At 40.4% G+C, this 20,998-nt stretch overlaps 1 protein-coding gene across 3 annotated transcripts in view; it reads left to right on the top strand.

Moving 5' to 3' along the window:
* The first annotated feature begins 385 nt into the window (after nt 1–385).
* The window catches only part of ZWILCH (zwilch kinetochore protein), a 36,666-nt gene continuing 16,053 nt past the window's right edge, over nt 386–20,998 (top strand). For all 3 annotated transcript variants that reach the window (XM_055320186.1, XM_055320188.1, XM_055320187.1), the window contains exons 1-8: nt 386–491; nt 3,394–3,445; nt 5,842–5,937; nt 10,635–10,753; nt 14,476–14,672; nt 15,836–15,906; nt 16,247–16,402; nt 17,944–18,015. In XM_055320186.1, coding sequence (XP_055176161.1) covers nt 439–491; nt 3,394–3,445; nt 5,842–5,937; nt 10,635–10,753; nt 14,476–14,672; nt 15,836–15,906; nt 16,247–16,402; nt 17,944–18,015 — 816 coding nt within the window. In that variant the 5' untranslated portion in view covers nt 386–438. The remainder of the gene's footprint in view (nt 492–3,393; nt 3,446–5,841; nt 5,938–10,634; nt 10,754–14,475; nt 14,673–15,835; nt 15,907–16,246; nt 16,403–17,943; nt 18,016–20,998) is intronic.

The following is a 20,998-nucleotide window of genomic DNA, read 5'->3' as shown; positions in this document are numbered from 1 at the left end:
CCCTATAAAAAAATAACAAATAGCGTGTTATATCTTCGTTTACATCAATTTACCGTATCCACTGACTTTCAAAGACAACAACAGCGCTTAGAAACAAGGGACTCCTTTTCGCGGAATAATCCATAAGGAGGCGTGGTAACTCTCGCGAGACTAAGTGTCTCCTCCCCCCTCCTTCCCGCTTTCCGTCTCCCCTCCCCCTTCAACCTCTGCAATTTATTTTAGCTTTTTCTTGCGGGAATGGAAAGCTGCCGGGACAGGAAAAAAAAAGAAAGTGTGCTCTACAACAAAAGATTAACTTTGTGGACAAACGGGGCCTATCAGGAGTGCGGGGTGGGTGGGGGGGAAGTAGTCCCGGCGAGGGGGTCATGACCCCGGACGTCAGCGTCCGGCGCGCAGTTCGGTTTGGCGGCTTAGGATTTGGAGTGCGAGCCGGCTGCGATGTGGTCGCGGGTGAACCGAGCTGCTGAGGAGTTTTACTGTCGTCTCCTGCAGTGAGTTGTAGCGGGAGCTGTGGCCTGGGGTGCGAGGGCGGTGCTTGCCCCGGGCGTAGGTCTCGGTGCTGCCCCGTGGATCGGCGTCCCGTCGGGCCTCGGGGGCGCCCAAGTTACAGACCAGGGCGGCTCTCCTGGGGCCTGGAGTCGGGGAACGGCCGGGCGTCGGCTCCACGGTGCGCTTGGCTCCGTAGGAGGAAGCGACTGCACGTTGTCGGTCGGGGTGCAGGGTGACGAGTTTCTCGGGAGGCGCTTTATGGCGGTGATGCGTGGACCTCAGCCTCTCAGGGTATGGAGAACTAGACGTCGGCGTCCTTCATCTGTTTAAAGCCTTTCCGGTGTGAGACGTGACGATGTCCGTTCAGGACAGTTACTCGTGCTACAGGTGTAATAATAAGAGTGTGTCGGTGTCGTCGTTGTTGAGGGTTTTATTGATTTACTCACGAGAGACACAGAGAGAGGGGCAGAGGGAGAAGCAGGCTCCCCGCAGAATTCGATCTCAGGACCCCGGGATCAAGCCCAGGGCAGAAGGCAGATGCTCAACCGCTGAGCCCACCCGGACATCCGGGTTTTCTTTTCTTTTTTTTCTTTTTTTAAATGCTTTTATTTCACTGTGCTCTGAGATTTGATTGTTAAAGTGAAGTGCTTATACAAAAGGGGATTCCATCTAGTTCTGCATCCAACTTTAAAAAATAATCCAGTAGCTGTCAAAAAAAAAAAAAGAAAAAAAGAAATCTAATCCAGGCCCGCCTGGGTGGCTCAGCGGTTGAGCGTCTGACTTTGGCTGAAGGGTGTGATCCCTGAGTCCCAGGATCGAGTCCCACGTCCGGCTCCCTGCATGGAGCCTGCTTCTCCCTCTGCCTGTGTCTCTGCCTGCGTCTCTGCCTCTCTCTCTCTCTGTGTCTCTCATGAATAAGTAAATAAAATCTTAAACAAAAATAAAGTCTAATCCAGCAGTTCTCAAATTTGAGCTTGCATCATCAATCACCTGGAGGGTTGTCAAAACAGATTTCTTGGCCCCACCTCCAGGGTTTCTGATTTAGTGAATAAGTCTTCGCTGGCGTGGAGCGGTGTCAAAGAATTCCAACTATTTCCAGGTGAAACCTGCTGGTGGCCTGACACCGCACTTTGAGAACCTCTGATGTAATGAAACCGCTTATTTTCTAAATGCCATAATTTTTCATTATTTACTGCTTTTTTCCTGTCTACAAAGGTAGTAATGCTTGCCAAGTTTTTGAACATTATAAACCGACACTAGGTTGTTATTTTTTTAAATAATGTTTTGGATGGCTTTCAATATGACACCCTGTAGATCTGTCTCATTGGTTTTTTTTTTTTTGAAGATTTTATTTATTCATGAGAGACACACACAGAGAGAGAGCGAGAGCGAGAGAGAGAGAGGCAGAGACACAGGCAGGCAGAAGCAGGCTCCATGCAGGAGCTTGATATGGAACTCAATCCAGGGACCCTCCGGATCATGCCCTGGGCCAGAGGCGGGTGCTCAACCACTGAGCCACCCACAGATCCCGGCCTCATTGTTTTTAACTGATGTGTAGTATTTCATTCTATACCTGTCCAATGTTTTTTTTAACGAGTTGCCCAGTGATACAGTTTTATTTAGACTCTTTATAGTTCCCAGTTGTTTCACAGAGGTTAGTCTTTTTCTCTACTTGGAAGCTACAAGTCTCCTTTGCTTGTCTTGAGTTCTTCACAATGCCTGTGCATCCAGTTGCTTACTGGAAATTTCTGCAAGACCTCAAATTCAATATCTGCAAAACCAAATTCATCTTTTCCCAGCAACCTGTCACTCCTGAATTTCCTGGCACACCTGGTGTGCGTGTTTTCCCTCTATCTCTACTGCTTTTGTTCACTTATTCACAGTTAATTTCCTGGTCTCCAATAAATAAAATCTTAAAAAAAAAAAAGAATAAATCCATCTTATCCAAAATAGCAAAAGTGAATCATTCACAGACCTAGTTCTCCTCCTTTTATTTCAGTAAGTCAGAGTAGATCAAATAGTAAATGGTACCCTGAAACAATTCCATTGGGCTTCTTTTAGGCTTCTAAAGATTTTGTCTCTTTCAAAGTGTAGATCAAACTGATGTACATTTGATACGTTTAATGGTTCATAGTTTACGTGCTTTGGGATGACTGTTTTAGAACTTCCTTGAATGAAGTTACTAGTAAATGATAATCCGAGAGTTTTGTGCTTATATTTTTATGTTTTTAGTGACAGTTCACAAAAATAGAGGGAGGATGGATGTTTGAATTCAGCCATAGAAATCTGGGTCTAGTCAGGTGGCTCAGTGGTTTAGTGCCGCCTTCAGCCCAGGGCCTGATCCTGGACACCCAGGATCGAGTCCCACGTCAGGCTCCCTGCATGGAGCCTGCTTCTCCCTCTGCCTGTGTTGTGTCTCTGCCTCTCTCTCTCTCTCTCTGTGTGTCTCTCATGAATAAATAAATAAAGTCTTAAAAAAAAAAACTGGGGGCTAGGAACTTTAAATAACTTTTCTGTGGTTACCCACTGATTCAGTAGGCAGGTCAGAATCCAGTGATTTTTACTTCCTGTAGATTATGTGGTAAATTACATTTTAATAGTAGCTGATGGTGTGTTTTAGAAGATAAGAGAGTAGAGATGGGTAACCTGATTTCCTGTTGCCTCTGTAAAGCTGTTGTGCCCAGTTGTGGGCAGCAGTCTATTAATTTCTACCTCATCTCTTTTTTTCTCATATTCTTTTTCTACCTTTTTTTCCCTCTTCCCAACTATGCCATACGGCTGCCATGAGTACCTTTGCACTTTGCTTTTCTCACTGGTGTCCTGCAGAGATAGAGATGACTAACTTCTGACTTTAAATGTCAGAATATTGTAGCTCTGTTTTTCACATTTAGTTCTGCATTTCAGGGAATTTGATGAAGAAAAGAAAGGAATCCATAATGATCCATTTATCTATGAGGTATGAACAATTTATTTTGTTTTTAAACACAACTCAGTAATCCTAACATTCTGCTTTTTTAAACGTTGGGTTCATTGAAGTTAGAGTAAATCCTACCCTTTTAGAGTACAGTTCTATGAGTTTTTACAAATGCGTTCGGTCATATAGCTACCCTGTAATCAAGATGTAGAACATTTCTGTCACTTCCAAAGGTCTCATGTCCCTTTATAATCAGTCTTTTGTCCCTGGCCTTTTCCAGAATGTCATATAAATAAAATCACACAGTATGTAGTCTTTTGAATCTGACTTCTATCAAGGAATGCAATGCATTTGAGATTCGTCTACATTTTGTGTGTGTCAGTAGTTCGTTCCTTTTTATAGTTGAATAGTATCTCATTGTATGTGTGTGTGACAGTTATCCACTAACCAGCTGATGGATCTTGGGTGGTTTCCAGTTTTGGGTAGTTATGAGTAAAACTGCTATAAATATTCATGGATTTATTAAGCAGCTAATATATGCCAAGTGTTCCATAGATAAAGTCCCTATGAGGTTTAATCTATAAAATAATTAGTGAACTAAAATTAATTATATGCTAAAAGACAAACTGGAGAGAAAGTTATATAAAATAAGTTAAAATAATACATAATTAGTTCATAATACATGAAAAGTTCTTAAAAATCCATAAGAAAAGTGACAGCTGTAATAGAAGAATAAACAAAGGAACAAGTAAGCCCAGAAAGAAAATTACAAGTAGAATTATTTCTTACAGTTTGAATTTTCACTAACCGGACTCAGGAATTAAGCTTATCTAGGTAAATGTATTAATTCCTCCCCATTGGAATGTTTGCTTGATACTATATTAGTTTACTAGGGCTGCTGTAACTACAAACTGGTTTGCTTAAAACATCAAAAATTTATTCTGTTGCAGTTCTGGAGACTAGGACTCTGAAATGTCCTAGTGAAGTGTCAAGAAGGCTACTCTCCTACTGAAAACTCTAGGAAAGGATCTTTCATTGGTTCTCCTAGTTTCTGGTGGTTTCCAACAATTCTTGGGGTTTCTTGGCTTGTAGATACATCACTCTAATTTCTGCCACTGTCAATACATAGAATCCCTTTGTGTCTATGTCTCTAAGTCTTTCCCTCCTTATGTCAGTCATTAGATTTAAAGCCCTCCAATCCAAGTCAATCCTCAACTTGATTACATTTGCCAAGACCCTTTTTCTAAGATCACATTCAGAGGAACTAGGGGTTAGAACTTCATTGTATCTTTTGGAGGGATATATTCAATCCACAACAGACTTGAAACTCAAGAACCTAGTAGATGAGAATGACAGCATCCTTTGCCCTCTGAACTTGGTATCTAAATACTTCAGGATCCAAACTGAGAAACGAAACGGGTTCAAGTAATGAGAGTTATTTGTCAATAATAAGCCTATGAAAGACTGAAGTCACCTTCATTAGTAATCAAAAAAATGAAAAAAAAACAGTAACAAGCATGACACTTTTTGCTGTGAGATGGCAAAAATAAACTGAAAATACTCTGTTGCCATAAGTGACAGCAATGCATATATGTGGGGGTGGCATATTCACAAGGCAATTTGACATTATCAGCATGATTCTAGGTATTCGTCTTAAGAAGGTAACTCAAGGACATCTATTATTAGTTGTTTATTATAGCAAATAACTTAAAATTATCCAAATGTTGAACAAAATGGGATTAGTTATATGATGGCAGAGCCAAAGAACACCTAATGGATGGAAAGAAGTGTATGATACAGATGTGGTATTTTTCTTAAGCAAAATCCTATCTAGATATCTAAATACTGAATACATTTCTACTTAAGTAGATTTATTTACGTGTCTGGTAAAAGATCTGATAAAATATATGCTAACCAGGCTAATAATAGTAGTGATTATCTTGACTAGTAGAATTATATGTGAGTTTTTAAAAAATGACTTAGCTATCTATTTTCAGACTTTTCTATAATAAACATGTTTGCAATTGGAATGAAAAAATGTACAGTTCCTAGAAATGCCTAAAAGTTCTAACTTGCATAGTACAATCAGGAGAAAAGATCATTTATTAAGTGCTAATTATATAGTACATTAGAGTAAATACAGTATGAGTCAAGAAAGAGGATGTCCATGTGATTCTAATCAAGAGAAAGGCTCTACATGTTGGAGTGCACTTTAGGTAACCCTTGAAGCATGTGTAGAGGTGAATAGAGCTAGGTTTGTCCAAACATGAAAAAACAACATGGCAAAGAATAAATGAAATCTCATCTTTAGAGCATTATGTCTTGTTCAAATTCTCTTTTTCCATCACTTGCGTAAAACTAGTCTTTATGTGTTTAAATATTTGTACCTATATATGTGTGTATATATAACATTGCTTGACGTTCTCTATTTTTAATAGGCTGATGTTCAAGTGCAGTTGATCAGCAAAGGCCAACCTAACCCTTTGAAAAATATCTTAGATGAAAATGACGTAGTATTCATCGTGGAGAAATTGGTAGGTAGTGCGTGAGCTTTGCTCTCGTTTAATTTTTTTGTTGTTGTTTTAAGATTTTATTTTTAATCTCTACCCTCAGTGTGGGGCTCGAACTTACAACCCTAAGTTCAAGAGTTGTATGGTCCACCAACTGAGCCAGCTAGGCACCTTTGTGTTTAATTCCAGGTAGCCAAATTCAGTTTATTGGGAATGATCTCAAATGTACACATTTATTTTTATCAGCATATTAGTGAAAGTGGATTCTAAGTCTTTTAGAAATACAATAATGTCCAATAGAAATATAATGAAAACTATAGGTAATTTAAAATTTTATAGTAACCATTATATAAAAAGGGAAATTATACAGTAAAATTGACTTTTTTTTCTTTTGTTGTCCACTTCTTTGAATTTTAGCACATGTATAGATTCTGGTAATCACCACATGGTCAGGGCACCAAACAGGTCCATCACCTCAAACAACTCCCTCATGCTATCTCCCTTTAAAATCTCTTCTCCCTGGTAACTGCTGATCTCTTCTCCCTTCGTGTAGTGAGAATGCTGTGAATGGCATTGTACAGTCTAACCTTTTGAGTCTGGCTTCTTTCACTCCATATAATGCCTTTGAGATTCATCCAAGTTGTATGTGTATCAGTGGTTCATTTCTTGTAATTGCTGAGTAGATTCTGTGGTATGGATGTACCATAGTTTATTTATCTAGTCACCTTTTTTTTTTTTTCTAGTCACCCTTTCAATGACATTTGGGTTCTTTTCCATCTCCAGTGATCATGAATAGAGTTGCTGTGATCATTTTTGTACAGATTTTTGCATGAGCATGTTTTTTCGTTATGGTAAATACTGAGGAGTAGGATTGTCTGAAATTAGGTTTAATAATGCTTATTATTTAGTCTGATGTATGTGATAATACCATTTCAATGTGTAGTTAACATAAAAATCATTAATGAGATATTTCAAGGTTTTTTTTTTCATACTGCATCTTCAAAATCTAGTGTGTATTTTACAGTTTCATCTCCATTTGATCTGGCCCAGTTTCCAGTACTCAATAGGTGCATGTGGCCAGTGGCTGTTGTATTGAAGAGCACAGCAAAAGTAGCTATGATTCATGAAGTTCTACTCTAATTTTTGTTAAACGTAACAGAAAACTTCTTATCTTTTGCATCACTTTATAATTCCAGCGTGAAACTTTTGTGTGTATGTGTGTGTTTTTAAATATTTATTTATTTGAGAGGAAGAGAGTACAGAGGGAGAGGGAGAAGCAGGCTCCCCGCTGAGCAGGGAGCCTGATGCGGGATTCAATCCCAGGACCTTGGGATCATGACCCGAGCCGAAAGCAGACACTCAACTGACCAAGCCACTCAGGCACCTCTCTTTGTGTTTTAATTATGGTGTTTTGGCAGAGAAATTACAGTGATTTTTATTTATTCATGGGAGACACAGAGAGAGGCAGAGACATAGGTAGAGGGAGAAGCAGGCTCCTCACAGGGATCCTGATGTGGGACTTGATCCCTAAACTGAGCCAAAGGCAGATGTGCAACCACTGAGCCACCTAGGGGTTGTGGAGGTACTTTTAGAAGGAACTATTTTGTTTGCTTGAAGATCTTCATGCTGTCTGGTGGATGAACAAGGAGCTTTTCATTTTAATGCATAAAAAGCTACTTTGTCTTTTATGTTAACGAAAGAGTGTTATTACGGCCTATCTCAAGTGGACAGATGCTTAGGGAATAATTACAGGTGAATTACGTGGTTGAATTTAGACTTTTGTTATAGGGAGAAGGGAAAATGTATGTAGAGCAAAAGCTGAAAAGATTGAGATGTTCAGATGAAGATGAGTCACATTGGAAAAGATAAGGATGAGCCAAGGGGGAATGTGGTAATGTGGATTAGGTTTCTAGTGAGGATGCAGCCTGCAATTGTGAGAAGGTCTCTGGTACTAACTGGGGCCCTGGCATTTTTGAACAAGGAGCAGAGGGACCGTATTTGGAAAGCTAGGTCTAGAAGGAAATGAGATCTGTGATCTGGCAAAAGAAATTCAAAGTTGAGACTTTCTGATCCTGGACGCCACCCAGTAAGTATCATTAATGCCCTCCCACCGCTGTCATGTCTAAGTCAGTCTTCCAAAGAGCCTGAGCAGCTGCAGAAGCTCTTCGTTGGAGGTTTGAGCTTTGAAACAACTGATGAAAGTCTGAGGAGCCATTTTGAGCAGTTGGGGGAACCCTTACAGACTGTGTGGTAATGAGAGATCCAAACACACCAAGTGCTCCAGAGGCTTTGGGTTTGTCACGTATGCCACTGTGGAGGAGGTGGATGCAGCCATGAATGCAAGGCCACACAAGGTGGATGGAAGAGTTGTGGAACCAAAGAGGGCTGTCTCAAGAGAAGATTCTCAAAGACTTGATGCCCACTTAACTGTGAAAAAGATTTTTGTAGGTGGCATTAAAGAAGACACTGAAGATCATCTAAGAGATTATTTTGAAAGTATGGGAAAATTGAAGTGATTGAGATCATGACTGACCAAGGCAGTGGCAAAAAGAGAGGTTTTACTTTTGTGACATTTGATGACCATGACTCTGTAGACAAGATTGCAAGATTATCATTCAAAAATACCATACTGTGAATGGCCACAACTGTGAAGTAAGGAAAGCCCTATCGAAGCAAGAGATGGCTAGTGCTTCGTCCAGCCAGAGTCCAAAGTGGTTCTGGAAACTTTGGTGGTGGTCGTGGAGGGAACTCAGTGGTCGAGGCGGCTTCAGTGGCAGTCGAGGTGGTGGTGGATATGGTGGCAGTGGGGATGGCTGTAGTGGATTTGGTAATGATGGAAGCAACTTTGGAGGGTGGCAGAAGCTATAACGATTTTGGCAATTACAACAATCAATCTTCAAATTTTGGACCTATAAAAGGAGGAAATTTTGGAGGCAAAAGCTCTGGTCCCTGTGGTGGTGGAGGCCAGTACCTCGCCAAACCACAAAACCAAGGTGGCTATGGTGGTTCCAGCAGCAGCAGCAGCTGTGGCAGTGGCAGAAGGTGTTAATTACTTCTAGGAAACAAAGATTAGCAGGAGGAGAGCCAGAGAAGTGACAGGGAAGCTACAGGTTACAACAGATTTGTGAACTCAGCCAAGCACACTGGTGGCAGGGCCTAGGTGCTACAAAGAAGACATGTTTTAGATAATACTCATGTGTATGGGCAAAAAACTTGAGGACTGTATTTGTGACTAATTGTATAACAGGCTATTTTAGTTTCTGTTCTGTGGAAAGTGTAAAGCATTCCAACAAAGGGTTTTAATGTAATGGTGTGGTTTTGTTTTGTTTTGTTTTTTTGCACCCATGCTGTTAATTGCTAAATGTAATAGTCTGATCATGATGCTGAATAAATGTGTCTTTAAAAAAAAAACCAAATTCAAAGTTGAGGAAATATCTGGGTCTGATACCTATTAAACAAGCAGAGTATTTATTGCCCAAAGAGCTTGATGAATATGATCCCGAGTTTTGAAGTCAGACTGCTTAGATTCAAATGTGGTTGCCAGTCACTGGCTGTAATTCTAGGTGAGTTATTTAGCCGTTTGCTACCTCAATTTTCCCATCTATAAAACAGTTAATGAGACACCTGGGTGGCTCAGTCGATAAAGGGTTTGACTCTTGGTTTTGGCTTGGATCATGATCTTGAGGTCATTAGATGGAGCCCAGTTGGGCTCCATGCGCAGCATGAATCTGCTTGAGATTCTCTCTCTCCCTCTGCCCCTCCCCAAAATGAATAAATATATCTTTTTAAAAAGAGTTAATGATAGTATCTATTTCCAGGTTTGTTTGTTTTTTAATACTTTATTTATTTATTCATAAATAACACAGAGACACAGAGAGAGAGGCAGAGACATAGGCAGAGGGAGAAGCAGACTCCATGCAGGGAGCCTGATGTGGGACTTGATCCCAGGTCTCCCGGATTACAGCCCGGGCTCAAGACGGTGCTAAACCACTGGGCCACCCGGGCTGCCCTATTTCAAGGTTTTTATAAAAAGTAACAGAACATTAAGGACGGCATGTGATGTTATGAGTATGGGGTGTTATATAAGACTGATGAATCACTGAGCTCTACCTCTGAAACCAATAATACATTTTATGTTAATTAATTGAATTTAAATAAAATTTAAAAAAAAGAAAAGTAATAGAAAACTTAGAACAGTAGCTGTTACGTAGTAATACTTAGGAAATGTTAACTCTTGGGGTTATTATTATTGGCAGGGCTAAACTGTGTAACTACTTAAACATGTAGATATTAAAAACACAGATTTCAGAACCCTGTGACAACTGAGAGCTGCTAGTCCTAAGAGGAGTAGGTTTAAGGAGTAAGGGAGGTGGCCCTTTGAGTTTTGGGAGTGAAAATCAGGAGTGTCCCATGGGTTTCTTGGTGTTTTGTCTTTGGTTCATCATTTTATACATGTTGGAGCACTTCCTTTTCTAATGGCATCAGATACTTCCTTTATCAGTAGCAACTTAGATCGGTATCTTTTAATAGGACAGTGGAAATGCTTCTGATGGCAGGATTTGTTGGTACCAAGCTGGTTTGTAGCTGTGATTCTTGACATCACCTACATATTTGTGCTTAAGGATTTGGAAGCCAGGATTTGTTATGGCCTAGCAGAGTGAAAAATTGACTTGTGAGTATTCTTTTTTACCTGACTATATAATTAAAAATTATTTTTTAAGCCTTTAGAGAAGGAAGAAACAAGTCATGTCGAAGAACCACAATGTGAAGAAACTGCTATTTCTGATCTCTCTACTGGGGAGAATGTTGGACCACTTGCTTTACCAGTGGGGAGAGCAAGGTAAATTTTTCATTGGGTCGGGATAGGAGTAGGGCTGGAGGCTAAATGGAAGCTCCATTTAAATAAAAATGTTTTTACAGGGCACCTGGGTGGCTCTGGTTGAGCATCTGCCTTTGGCTCAGGTTGTGATCCTGGGGTCCTAGGATTGAGTCTTGCATTGGGCTCCCCACAGGGGGCCTGCTTCTCCCTCTGCCTCTGCCTCTCTCTGTGTGTCTTTCATAGGTAAACAAAATCTTAAAATTAAAAAAAAAAAGTTTTTGCAAATGTTTCCCAGTTTTACAAACACTGGGGGAAAAAAAGATGTATTCAGTCCAGGTCCTTTCTTCCCCCTCTCCTTAGCCATGTATACCCAACTTTTCCAGGGGTAGGTGTCCCAAGCATGACTAGGAAGACTGCCGTGGTCTCTTCCTCCATTCCCCATACTGTGTGTTCTTACTTCTTAATTGTTCTCTTTGTATTCTGTTCCCTTCCAGTCTTTCATTCTCGCTGCTGCCAGAGATCTTTATAAATCACTGAAAGCCTGATTGTATTGCTTCCTTGCTTAAAATCCTTCTTGTTGCCTCATGATAAAATCCAAATTTCTCATGGGTAACACATAGGACCCTTACATCATGCAGTCCAGAGGTCCTCCAGCAAGGTTGCCATACCCAGTGGGCATCTGGAAATGTGCAGGGGTACTTTTTGGTGGTTACAGTGACTGAGAAGCAGTTAGCCTGGGTGGTGGATAGTAAACGTCCTGTGGTGCACCAGGCTCTCCTGCACACAGAGGAATTACCCCACTCAAATGCTAGTAGTGCCCCTGTTAGAAATCCTGCTGCCCTGTCTGCCTGGCTGGCTTCACTTCCCGCCTCCCTACCATGTAGCTACGTGCACTTCTTCCTCTGCCTGACTCACCTCCAGAACCAGGGCTCTTGCTGACAAGGAGTTCTGGAGGATAAAGTCCTCTAAACAATAACATTAGACAGTAAGGACTGTAATAATAATATTCACAGACGGACTACATGGTGGTTTTTGTTGGTTTTGCTAGGTAGAAACTTTTAACATTTATGTGGTTAATCAGTCTTTTATGACTTCTCGATTTTAAGTCATGTTGGCCTGTTTTCTTTTCTCCCCCACAACTTAAACATTATTTATTGGTGGTGTTTTCTCCAGCTAGTGTTTGTTTGGATTTGTCCATATGCTTATCATTGCCTTGCTTTGCATTTCAGACCTTCCTTTTGGGATTATTGTATTTCCTTTCTGAAGTACAATCCCTTAGAAATCCCTTTGTTGAACATCTGTTGATCATAAATTTTCATCTCTTTGAAAAATTTCAAGCTACATTTTTGGGTAACTTTTAATTTTGATACACTTGCAAATTTATAGAAAAGCTGAAAAATAGCACAGGAACTTCTGTACACCCTTAACCCAGATTCAGCAGTTATTTACATTTTGCCTCATCTGCTTTGTCCTTCTCTCTCACTCCTCCTTCTAGCCCTCTCCCACTCTGCCACCTGTGTAACGTACTCTATCACCCACACACCTTTTTTTTTTTTTTTTAAAGATTTTATTTATTTATTTTTTATGAGAAACAGAGAGGCAGAGACACAGGCAAGAGGGAGAAGCAGGCTCCATGTAGGGAGCCCGACGTGGGATTCGATCCCGGGTCTCCAGGATCATGCCCTGGGCCAAAGGCGGTGCTAAACCGCTGAGCCACCAGGGCTGCCCCACACACTTTGTTGTAATGAAATATTGAGAGAATATTGGAGATACTGTGTTCCTTTACCTCTAAATACTTCACTATGTATTTTCTGAGAGCAAGTATATTCTCTTATGTAACCATACAACAGTGATCAAAATCTGGAAATTTAACAGTTCCAGTACTATTATCTTATTTACAGACTATTCAGTTTTCCTTAAATATTCCAATAATTAATGACTTGAAGCATCTTTTCATGTGCTTATTGACTCCTTTTTTTTTTTGCCCCAGCTTTATTATGGCATAATCAACATATCCTATCTAGTTCTTTTGCTTCATCTTGCAGCCTACTTTTGCTTCTATTGAACCTCTTCACCCACACTGTTGGATTCCCTGCTTGTAGTAACTACATTCTCATCACTTATTGGTGCACATATCTTCGTCTGCATAATGTGCCCTTCTACTTCTTCACTGGGTGAAATATTTATGTATTTTGCTACTTAATTTCCAGAGTTTTGTTTCTGGGATACTAGGGTATTGGAATTTATAATTAGAAGCATATTTGGGGGATCCCTGTGTGGCGCAGCGGTTTGGCGCCTGCCTTTGGCCCAGGGCGCGATCCTGGAGACCCGGGATCAAATCCCATGTTGGGCCCCCGGTGCATGGAGCCTGCTTCTCCCTCTGCCTGTGTCTCTGCCTCTCTCTCTCTCTCTCTGTGACTATCATAAATAAATAAAAATTAAAAAAAAAAAGAAGCATATTTGGTTTTTGTCCACTGTTCCTGGCACAGAGTTCCTAAAACCATTAGAATTTCCTAAGTGAAGAGAAAGGAAGGTATCTTCTCATATGTTAATGAGGTGGCTTTTGGGGGGCACCAGCTCAGTCAGCTGAACAGCCAGCTCTTATTTTTAGGTCTCGGGTTCTGGGATCCAGCCCCATGGCAGGCTCTGCATCAGCGTGGAGTCTGCTTGAGGAGTCTTTCTGTCTCTCTCCCTCCCTCCCTCCCCCTGCTCACGTGTACACTCTCTCACTAAAATAAATAAATCTTAAAAAAATAAATGAGGTGGCTTTGGGAAAGCCTCTAGGTAACCATGGACTTGGGGGCTAAGGGGGGTTGCCAGAGTACCAAGCCTGTGATGAGAAGGTTAGAACATTCAGCCCCACCTCTACCTCCAGGGGGGAGAGAAAGGCTGGAGGGTGAGTTCAGTCCCCAGTGGTTGGTGATTAATCATTTCATGCCTGTGTGACTAAGATTTCATAAAATCCAAAACAACAGTGTTTGGAGAGCCTCTGGGTTGGTGAACAGGTGGAGATTTGGGGAGAGTGGCTCACTAAGAGAGGGCATGGGTACTCCACACCCTTTCCCCATACCTTGCCCTATGCATCTCTTCCATTTGGCTCTTCCTGAATTATATCCTTTTGTAATAAATCAGTAATCTAGTACGTAAAGTGTTTTTCTGAGTTCTGTGAGTTGTTCTAGTAAATTAATCAAACCTAAGGAGGAGGTTGTTGGAACCTCAGATCTATAGCTAGTCAGTCAGAAGTACAGGTGACAACCTGGACTTAGATTTGGCATTAGGGACACCTGGGTGGCTCAGTGGTTGAGCATCTGCCTTCGGCTCAGCGTGATTCTGCAGTCCCAGGATTGAGTCCTGCATCGGGCTCCTGCATGGAGCCTGCTTCTCCTTCTGCCTATGTCTCTGTCTCTCTGTGTCTCTCATGAATAAATAAATAAAATTTAAAAAAAGATAAAGGTGGGTGATGGGGAGGGGGTTTGTAGGACTTCCTTAACCTATAGAATCTGATGCTGTCTCTGGGTATATAGTGTCAGAATGGAGTGGAATTGTAGATACCCAACTGGTGTCAGAAAATTACTTGGTATGAGGAAAAACCCCACACATTAGAGTTGGGTGCAGAATCTTTGTTGGTGACCAGAAGTAGGATCAGTGTTAGAATATTAGATACCCTTCATGGTATCTTTGGAAAAGAAAACTTGATTGATGGATGGTTTCTACTTACAATTTATTCTTCTCTTATTTTCAAGGCAGTTAATTGGACTTTACACCATGGCTCACAATCCTAATATGACCCACTTGAAGATTCATCATCCAGTTACTGCCCTTCCTCCCTTGTGGGTAAGGTGTGACAGTTCAGATCCTGAAGGGACCTGTTGGCTGGGAGCTGAACTTGTCACCACAAACAGCATTGCAGGAATTGTTTTATATACAGTCAGTTGTAAAGGTGAGAGCTCACTTCTCAGGCCTCTTACTTTTATGGGGGTATGGCTGTTTATTTGTATTGTTACTATGTTATGGTTTTCACTGAAAACTGATATTGTTAAGAGGGAAGTGCACACAGTGGAACTTGTTAGCCATCAGGAATCTATTCGGATATGTAACTTGTGGCATATAGGAGATATTCCAGGTGCAGATCTCCAGAAATCTGAACAGGAGTTTATAGCTTTGTTAGTTTTATTTGGGGTTCATTTGGTTTATATGTGTGTATTTTTGGAAATTTTCATTGGAGGATAAAAAAAAATGGAATATAATGACAATAGAATTCCAGTGTCATAGTAGATGTTTAATTATATTTAGTAGCATTCTTACCGAACCCTGAAACCAGATTTGTGTGTCCAATGTGCAGTAAACATTGGAGTCACTGGGTTTGAAGCGGAGAAAATTTTATTATCAGAAAGGCAGCCCATCGAGAGGGCAGGGGATTATTCCCAAAACTGCCTTCTTGATGAGGCTAAAGCAAATTTTTTCATAATCATAGGGATTGAGATTGCATACATATTGATGAAAAGGGTGAGGGAAGCTCGTGACCATTCATGAGAAAAGACGGAGCATGCTCACTAAGTAAGCATAGGTAATGTCTATCCCATGGTTGACACTTGGAACAAGGCCTGTTTTAGTCTCTGACACCAGGAGTTTATCTGAGGACAAGGAGAAGGAGCTATGGACATGCTCCACAAGCCCGTGTAAACTGGATGGGGTCTTGGGCTCATTATCTCAGGTAAGGGATGCAGAGCCTTGCTTGTTCATAGGCTAGAGCCATAACAGTTGACGTCGAGTCCAGGCTTCGGCAGAGACAGCTAGTGGATTTGTTTTGGGGTCTGTAAAGACACAATAGCTGAATAGAGAGAAACAGGCCTCTGAAAAACCAGCTTTAAATTTTTTGCTAAGTTTCAGCATTATTAACGCTATAGGGCATGGTTTTAGTATTGACCTTTGTTTCACTTTTCCTTCCTTTATCAACATGTCATCTGGATTTAAAATTTAAGTTCAGCAATTACTAGTGTAAAGTTGTAGTACCCTCAGAATTTGAGGGATTGTCATTTTCTAGCTCTAACAGCATAATTTTGAATTGTACCTTTCAATAATTTTTTCTTTTATGTTTTATAGCTGATAAAAATTACTCTGTAAATCTGGAAGACCTGAAAAGTTCACATAAGAAAAGACATCACTTGTCTATTGTAGGTATTTCTGTCTTCTACTTACATTAGTTTCTTCAGACTGTTATGGACCTGCCTCCCTAGTTTAGTGATTTTTTTCACTCATATGACTAGATAGCTTTTTGGCTTTTTTGTAGTAAAGTGTTTGTGATTATTTTCATATCAGCTAATGACTAAACATAGATACTGCCTTGCCTTTTACCCAGTCTTTGGGATGGAAAAGAATTGTCTTACTTTTCCATTGGGGATAAAAGTGTGGCACTTTTTCTTCTGTGGGGAAAAGAACCAAAGTAGTTTTGATAAAGGGCACCTCTGGCCCTGTGAAAGTGTCGCTAATGGTGGCCGGATGTGCTCTTTTCAGGTAACAACCAGGGGCTTTGCCCAGTATGAGCTCTTTAAGTCCACAGCCTTGGATGACACACTTGCTGCATCACAAACTACAATTACTTTGGATATTTCCTGGAGTCCTGTGGATGAGATTCTTCAAAGCCCTCCGCTGTCTTCAACTGCAACTCTGGTAGGAGCGAACTCTATTTTGTGTTGAGTTAATTCGGTGTGGATTTACTTTTAACTTGCTTATTGCTGGTGCTGCATGCTTCCAGCCCCCGCCCTGCTGGACAGCCCTGAGAGGCCCAGCTTACCCCTGAAGTCTCACCAGGGCAGCCAGTGGAGGTTTGGCCAGGTAACCTGATACTGTCAGTTGCCCAAAGTGGCAATTATGTAACTTAAGAATTTTCTAGTGACTAATAAATTCTCTTGAGTTGAGACCCTAGTGAAATTATCGAAGTGACTTATCTCTGCTCTTCTTAAAAGATTGCAGATATTGGCGACACATCAAGAACCATTATACTATTAAGGTTTTTCACATTTTTACATTTCTAGGAATCTATCTTAAGTTCATTGGAATTGCTAGCAAAAATATATGTACACAGATGTTACATACAGTGGTCATAACTGTGTTTCTGAAATATTTAAAACAGACCTGAATGTTCAATAGGGAAATACTTAATGTAGATTTCCCTGGTGAAATGTTATATATTCTTTAAATATCATAATTTAAAGTGTTTTAATGATAATAAAAACATTTATTGTTATGCAAACAAAAAGAAAATATAAAAAGTTATATATATAATAGGATCTCATTTATGTTTTTGAAAACTGTGTATATAGAAGCCTAGACAAGTGTTAATAGTCGTTCCCTCAGGCTGGTGGAGTTATGGATACTTACTTTCTTAATGCTTTTCTTTTCCTGCAATAGGAATTTATTTACAATGACATTTCCTTTTTTTCCTCTTTTATCCCCCCTACCCCATTTTTTAAGGTTTTAGGAGGTTCCTAAAACTTTGACCTCTGGCTAAGACAGCATACTGTTGGTTTAGATAGCAGGAGTCTCTTGAACATATTTTAGGGGGTGGTTATTTTTGGTATGTGGTGATGCTGAGCTTTTCATTGGGTCTTAAGATGTATTTATTTACATCTTAAGTTCTCCTACTTACCTTTTGGAAATTCAGTGGGAAAGGGCAGGAGAGGGTATGAGGAGAGCAGTTCTACGTAGGTACAATCATGGTAGAGAGAGAGGTTGGAGGCATGAGTTTAGATTACTGTATTGGGATGGACAGGATCTGTGATGTCTCTGGGTATGAGGTTCTTTTTTTGGGGGGCGTGGGCGTGGTATGAGGTTCTAAATGCAGTATTACCAGGGCACCTGGGTGGCTCAGTCATTAAGCATCTGCCTTTGGTTCAGGTCATGATCCCAGGGTCCTGGGATTGAATATTGAATCCCTCATTGGGCTCCCTGCTCTTTGGGGAGCTGGCTTATCCCTCTCCTTCTGCCTGCTGCTACCCTTCCTTGCGCTTGCCCCCTCCTTCCCTCTCTCTCTTTATCTGTAAATAAATAAAATCTTTTAAAAAAAGCAATATTACCCTACTTATTTTAGTTCATTAGGGCTTTATGAAATATATTTTTTAATGTGTGGGCAATTTAAAATACAAGTAACTGTGACCGTTATGCAGAGAAGATGGAATTACCAGTTAAAACTGACTTTGGGAACTTTTTAGAACCTTAAAGTGGAGTCGGGAGAGCCCAGAGGTCCTTTGAATCATCTTCAGAGAGAACTGAAATTTCTCCTTGTGAGTATCCTTCTGGAATTTGTAACTTGCATTAAATTCTATATTTTCATAAAAATGTTTGCTGACATCATTGATGTTTAGTTTTGTGTTCAAATTTGTTCCAACTGTCATGTATTCAGTCGATACTCTTGGCAATTTGGTCAGTATAATTTTACAGTTGTCCTTATAATCACAGGGAGCTTTAGTTAAGAGCTACACTTCTTCCACCTTTTTACCGGAATATTTGGTTTCTAGTCATATTTCATTTCTATTCTTTTTAGGTGGGTCAGCTGCCAATTTATTCCATAGTCATGTATAATCTGCTTCTTCATAACTGGGATATTGATTCATACTAAAGATTAGTGAGCATGTGTTTCAAGACTTTTATGTTTCAGTGAGTTTTACTCTATTCTACAAATTGAATCTCAAGGGGGTGCCTCATTTTAATGCAGTAGAAATTCTAAATGTCTTAGCCTGGCATAGAGAGCCATTTATATCCAGTCACTGCCCTATTTGCTTTTTTTTTTTTTTCAAAGATTTATTTATTTATTCATGATAGACAGAGAGAGAGAGAGAGAGAGAGGCAGAGACACAGGAGGAGGGAGAAGCAGGCTCCATGCCGGAAGCCCAACGTGGGACTCGATCCCGAGACTCCAGGATCGGGCCCTGGGCCAAAGGCAGGCGCTAAACGGCTGAGCCACCCAGGGATCCCCCTATTTGCTTTTTTTTTAAAACAGCTTTATTGAGATATAAATTATATCCCATAAAATTCACTTATTTCAAGTGCACAATTCAGTAGTTTTTAATATACTTGCAGAGTTGTGCAACCGTGGCCATACATAATTTTAGTCCATTTTCATCATCCCAGAAAGGAACCCTGTACCCATTGGCAGTCACCTCCCACCCTCACCAGCAACTGGCAGCCACTGATTAATGTTACTTTTTGTAGTACTTTGCTCCTTTTCATTGGCGAACACCATTCCGTTGTATAGCTATCCCACATTGTGTTGATCCACTCATCAGCTGGTGACGTTTCTGTTGTTTCTACTTTTTGACTATTATGAATAATGTTGCTGTGAACAGTCTTGTAAAAGTTTTGTGGGACATAGGTTTTCACATCTTTTGAATGGAGTTCTGGGTCAGTGTGATAACTCTGTTTAAGCTTTTGAGGAGCTGCCAAACACAATACCAAGCATTTCTAATACTTTTACCTCCTATTATTATTTCTCTGTTCATATAAAACTTGGTATTTTTTTCTCACCTTTCTTTCTTGAAAGCTCTTCTTTTGGGACCCTTCCTTTGGAATTCCATCATACTTCTATCCTCAAGTCTCTGCTCTTCTCTCTCCACACCTTGGCAGAGAGCTTGTCATTCAATGATTTGACTAATGCCTTTATGAGGGAACTCCAGACTCTTGTCTTCTAGCTGATGCCATTTCCCTTCCTTTTCACTTCCACCAGATTATTTCCCGATTGAGTTGACTGTTGTTGCCTCAAACTCAGTATTTCCAAACTGAAACTTGAGATCTCCTCCAGACTAGATCCCCTCAGAACCCACCCACCCCCGGCCCATTTCTGTATGTGGTTCCACCATTCCTTCAATTTCCCAGGGTAGGAACCTTCTATTTTAGTTTAGTAAGAACTATTTCTACCACCACCACTAACTACCACAACTAGAAGCTGCCATCATGTGCTAAGTGTGTGGTGCTAGATGGCACAGTTATTTTGCTGAAGACATCAGCAATTACAGAGTGGAAGACCTGATTCAGATGAATGTCTGTCATTCAAATGCATGCCTGTCTGTCTGACTTGAAAGTCCTTATGTTGTTATAATGTCCCTTATAAATTCACAGAATCTTGGATGTGCACGTGGCCATAATCTCTCCCAAATTCAGTTCCCTGTATAGGGATTAAGATTTTTTCTTTTATTTTTTCCACATCTCCCTCTCTCATTCCCTCTCTCTCTAATAAATTTCTTTTCCCCCTTTTCTGATTGTCTGCCTATCTTAGTTAAAGTCCTTATCACCTGCTTCCTGGACCACTCTAATGGTCATTTGTTTTTCAACAGGGACATAATGAGCATTTTAAGCAGGACCATTCTTCTTGCTTTGGGACCTTGTACACATAGCAGGACGCTTCGCATCCTTGGTCCTACCAAACTTAAATGCTCAACGTGCCCTTGTGCCCCCAATCATTGTGACACCAAAAACTATCTGCACATTTTTCCAAAGACTCCTTGGAGGTGGAAAATGATTATCACCTCTGTTAAAAAAACATTGTACTTTCTCTTTTCCTTAGAATCCATCCTAGATATTTCTTTCTTTTTTCTTTTCTTTTCCTTTCTTTTCTTTTCTCTTCTCTTCTTTTCTTTTCTTTCTTTTCTTTTCATCCTAGGTATTTCTGACACGAATTCTTAACTAATTGATCATGTCATTTTCCTGCCAGAAAATCGACAATGCCTGTTGTCTTTCATTTGAAATAAAAAAATCTTTATAAGTTTATGATCTGTATTTCCGTCTAGCCCCTGTTCCTTCTAATCTCATTTCCCACTGTTCTTTAGGTATTTCTTCCACCATGGCTGGACCTTGCCCCAACCCTCTTCATCTTATTCCATGCCCCTTCCCTGCTCTGCTGCTCATGGTGCCCACATTTGAATTCAGCTGATGTTTCACCTTGTTCCCCTGGCTGTTCCAATCTCCCTTTCCTTTAGTGGAGATATTGTATGTATAAGCCTATACATTTATATTATTTGTATATAAACTTCCATTCAATTTCACATTTTTGTTCCCTGATTTTTACACCTGGTTTGTCAGTCCTTTTTATCCAAAATTACAAGCATCTTCCAAGCAGTCTCATTAGTCTGTAATCCTCAGTAGCACTTATGCACATGGCATCATCATTAGAACACCATATTTGGTATCAGACTGCTAGGTGGATGTCTTTGCACTGTCAGTAACGTGTGACCTTGTGCAAGTTACTTCACCTTTCTTGGCCTTAGTGGAAGG

Source organism: Nyctereutes procyonoides, unplaced genomic scaffold, assembly GCF_905146905.1.
Source record: "Nyctereutes procyonoides isolate TBG_1078 unplaced genomic scaffold, NYPRO_anot_genome, whole genome shotgun sequence".
Taxonomy (NCBI): domain Eukaryota; kingdom Metazoa; phylum Chordata; class Mammalia; order Carnivora; family Canidae; genus Nyctereutes; species Nyctereutes procyonoides.
Note: the sequence above shows the minus strand (reverse complement) of the source record. Positions and strands in the feature narration are given on the sequence as shown.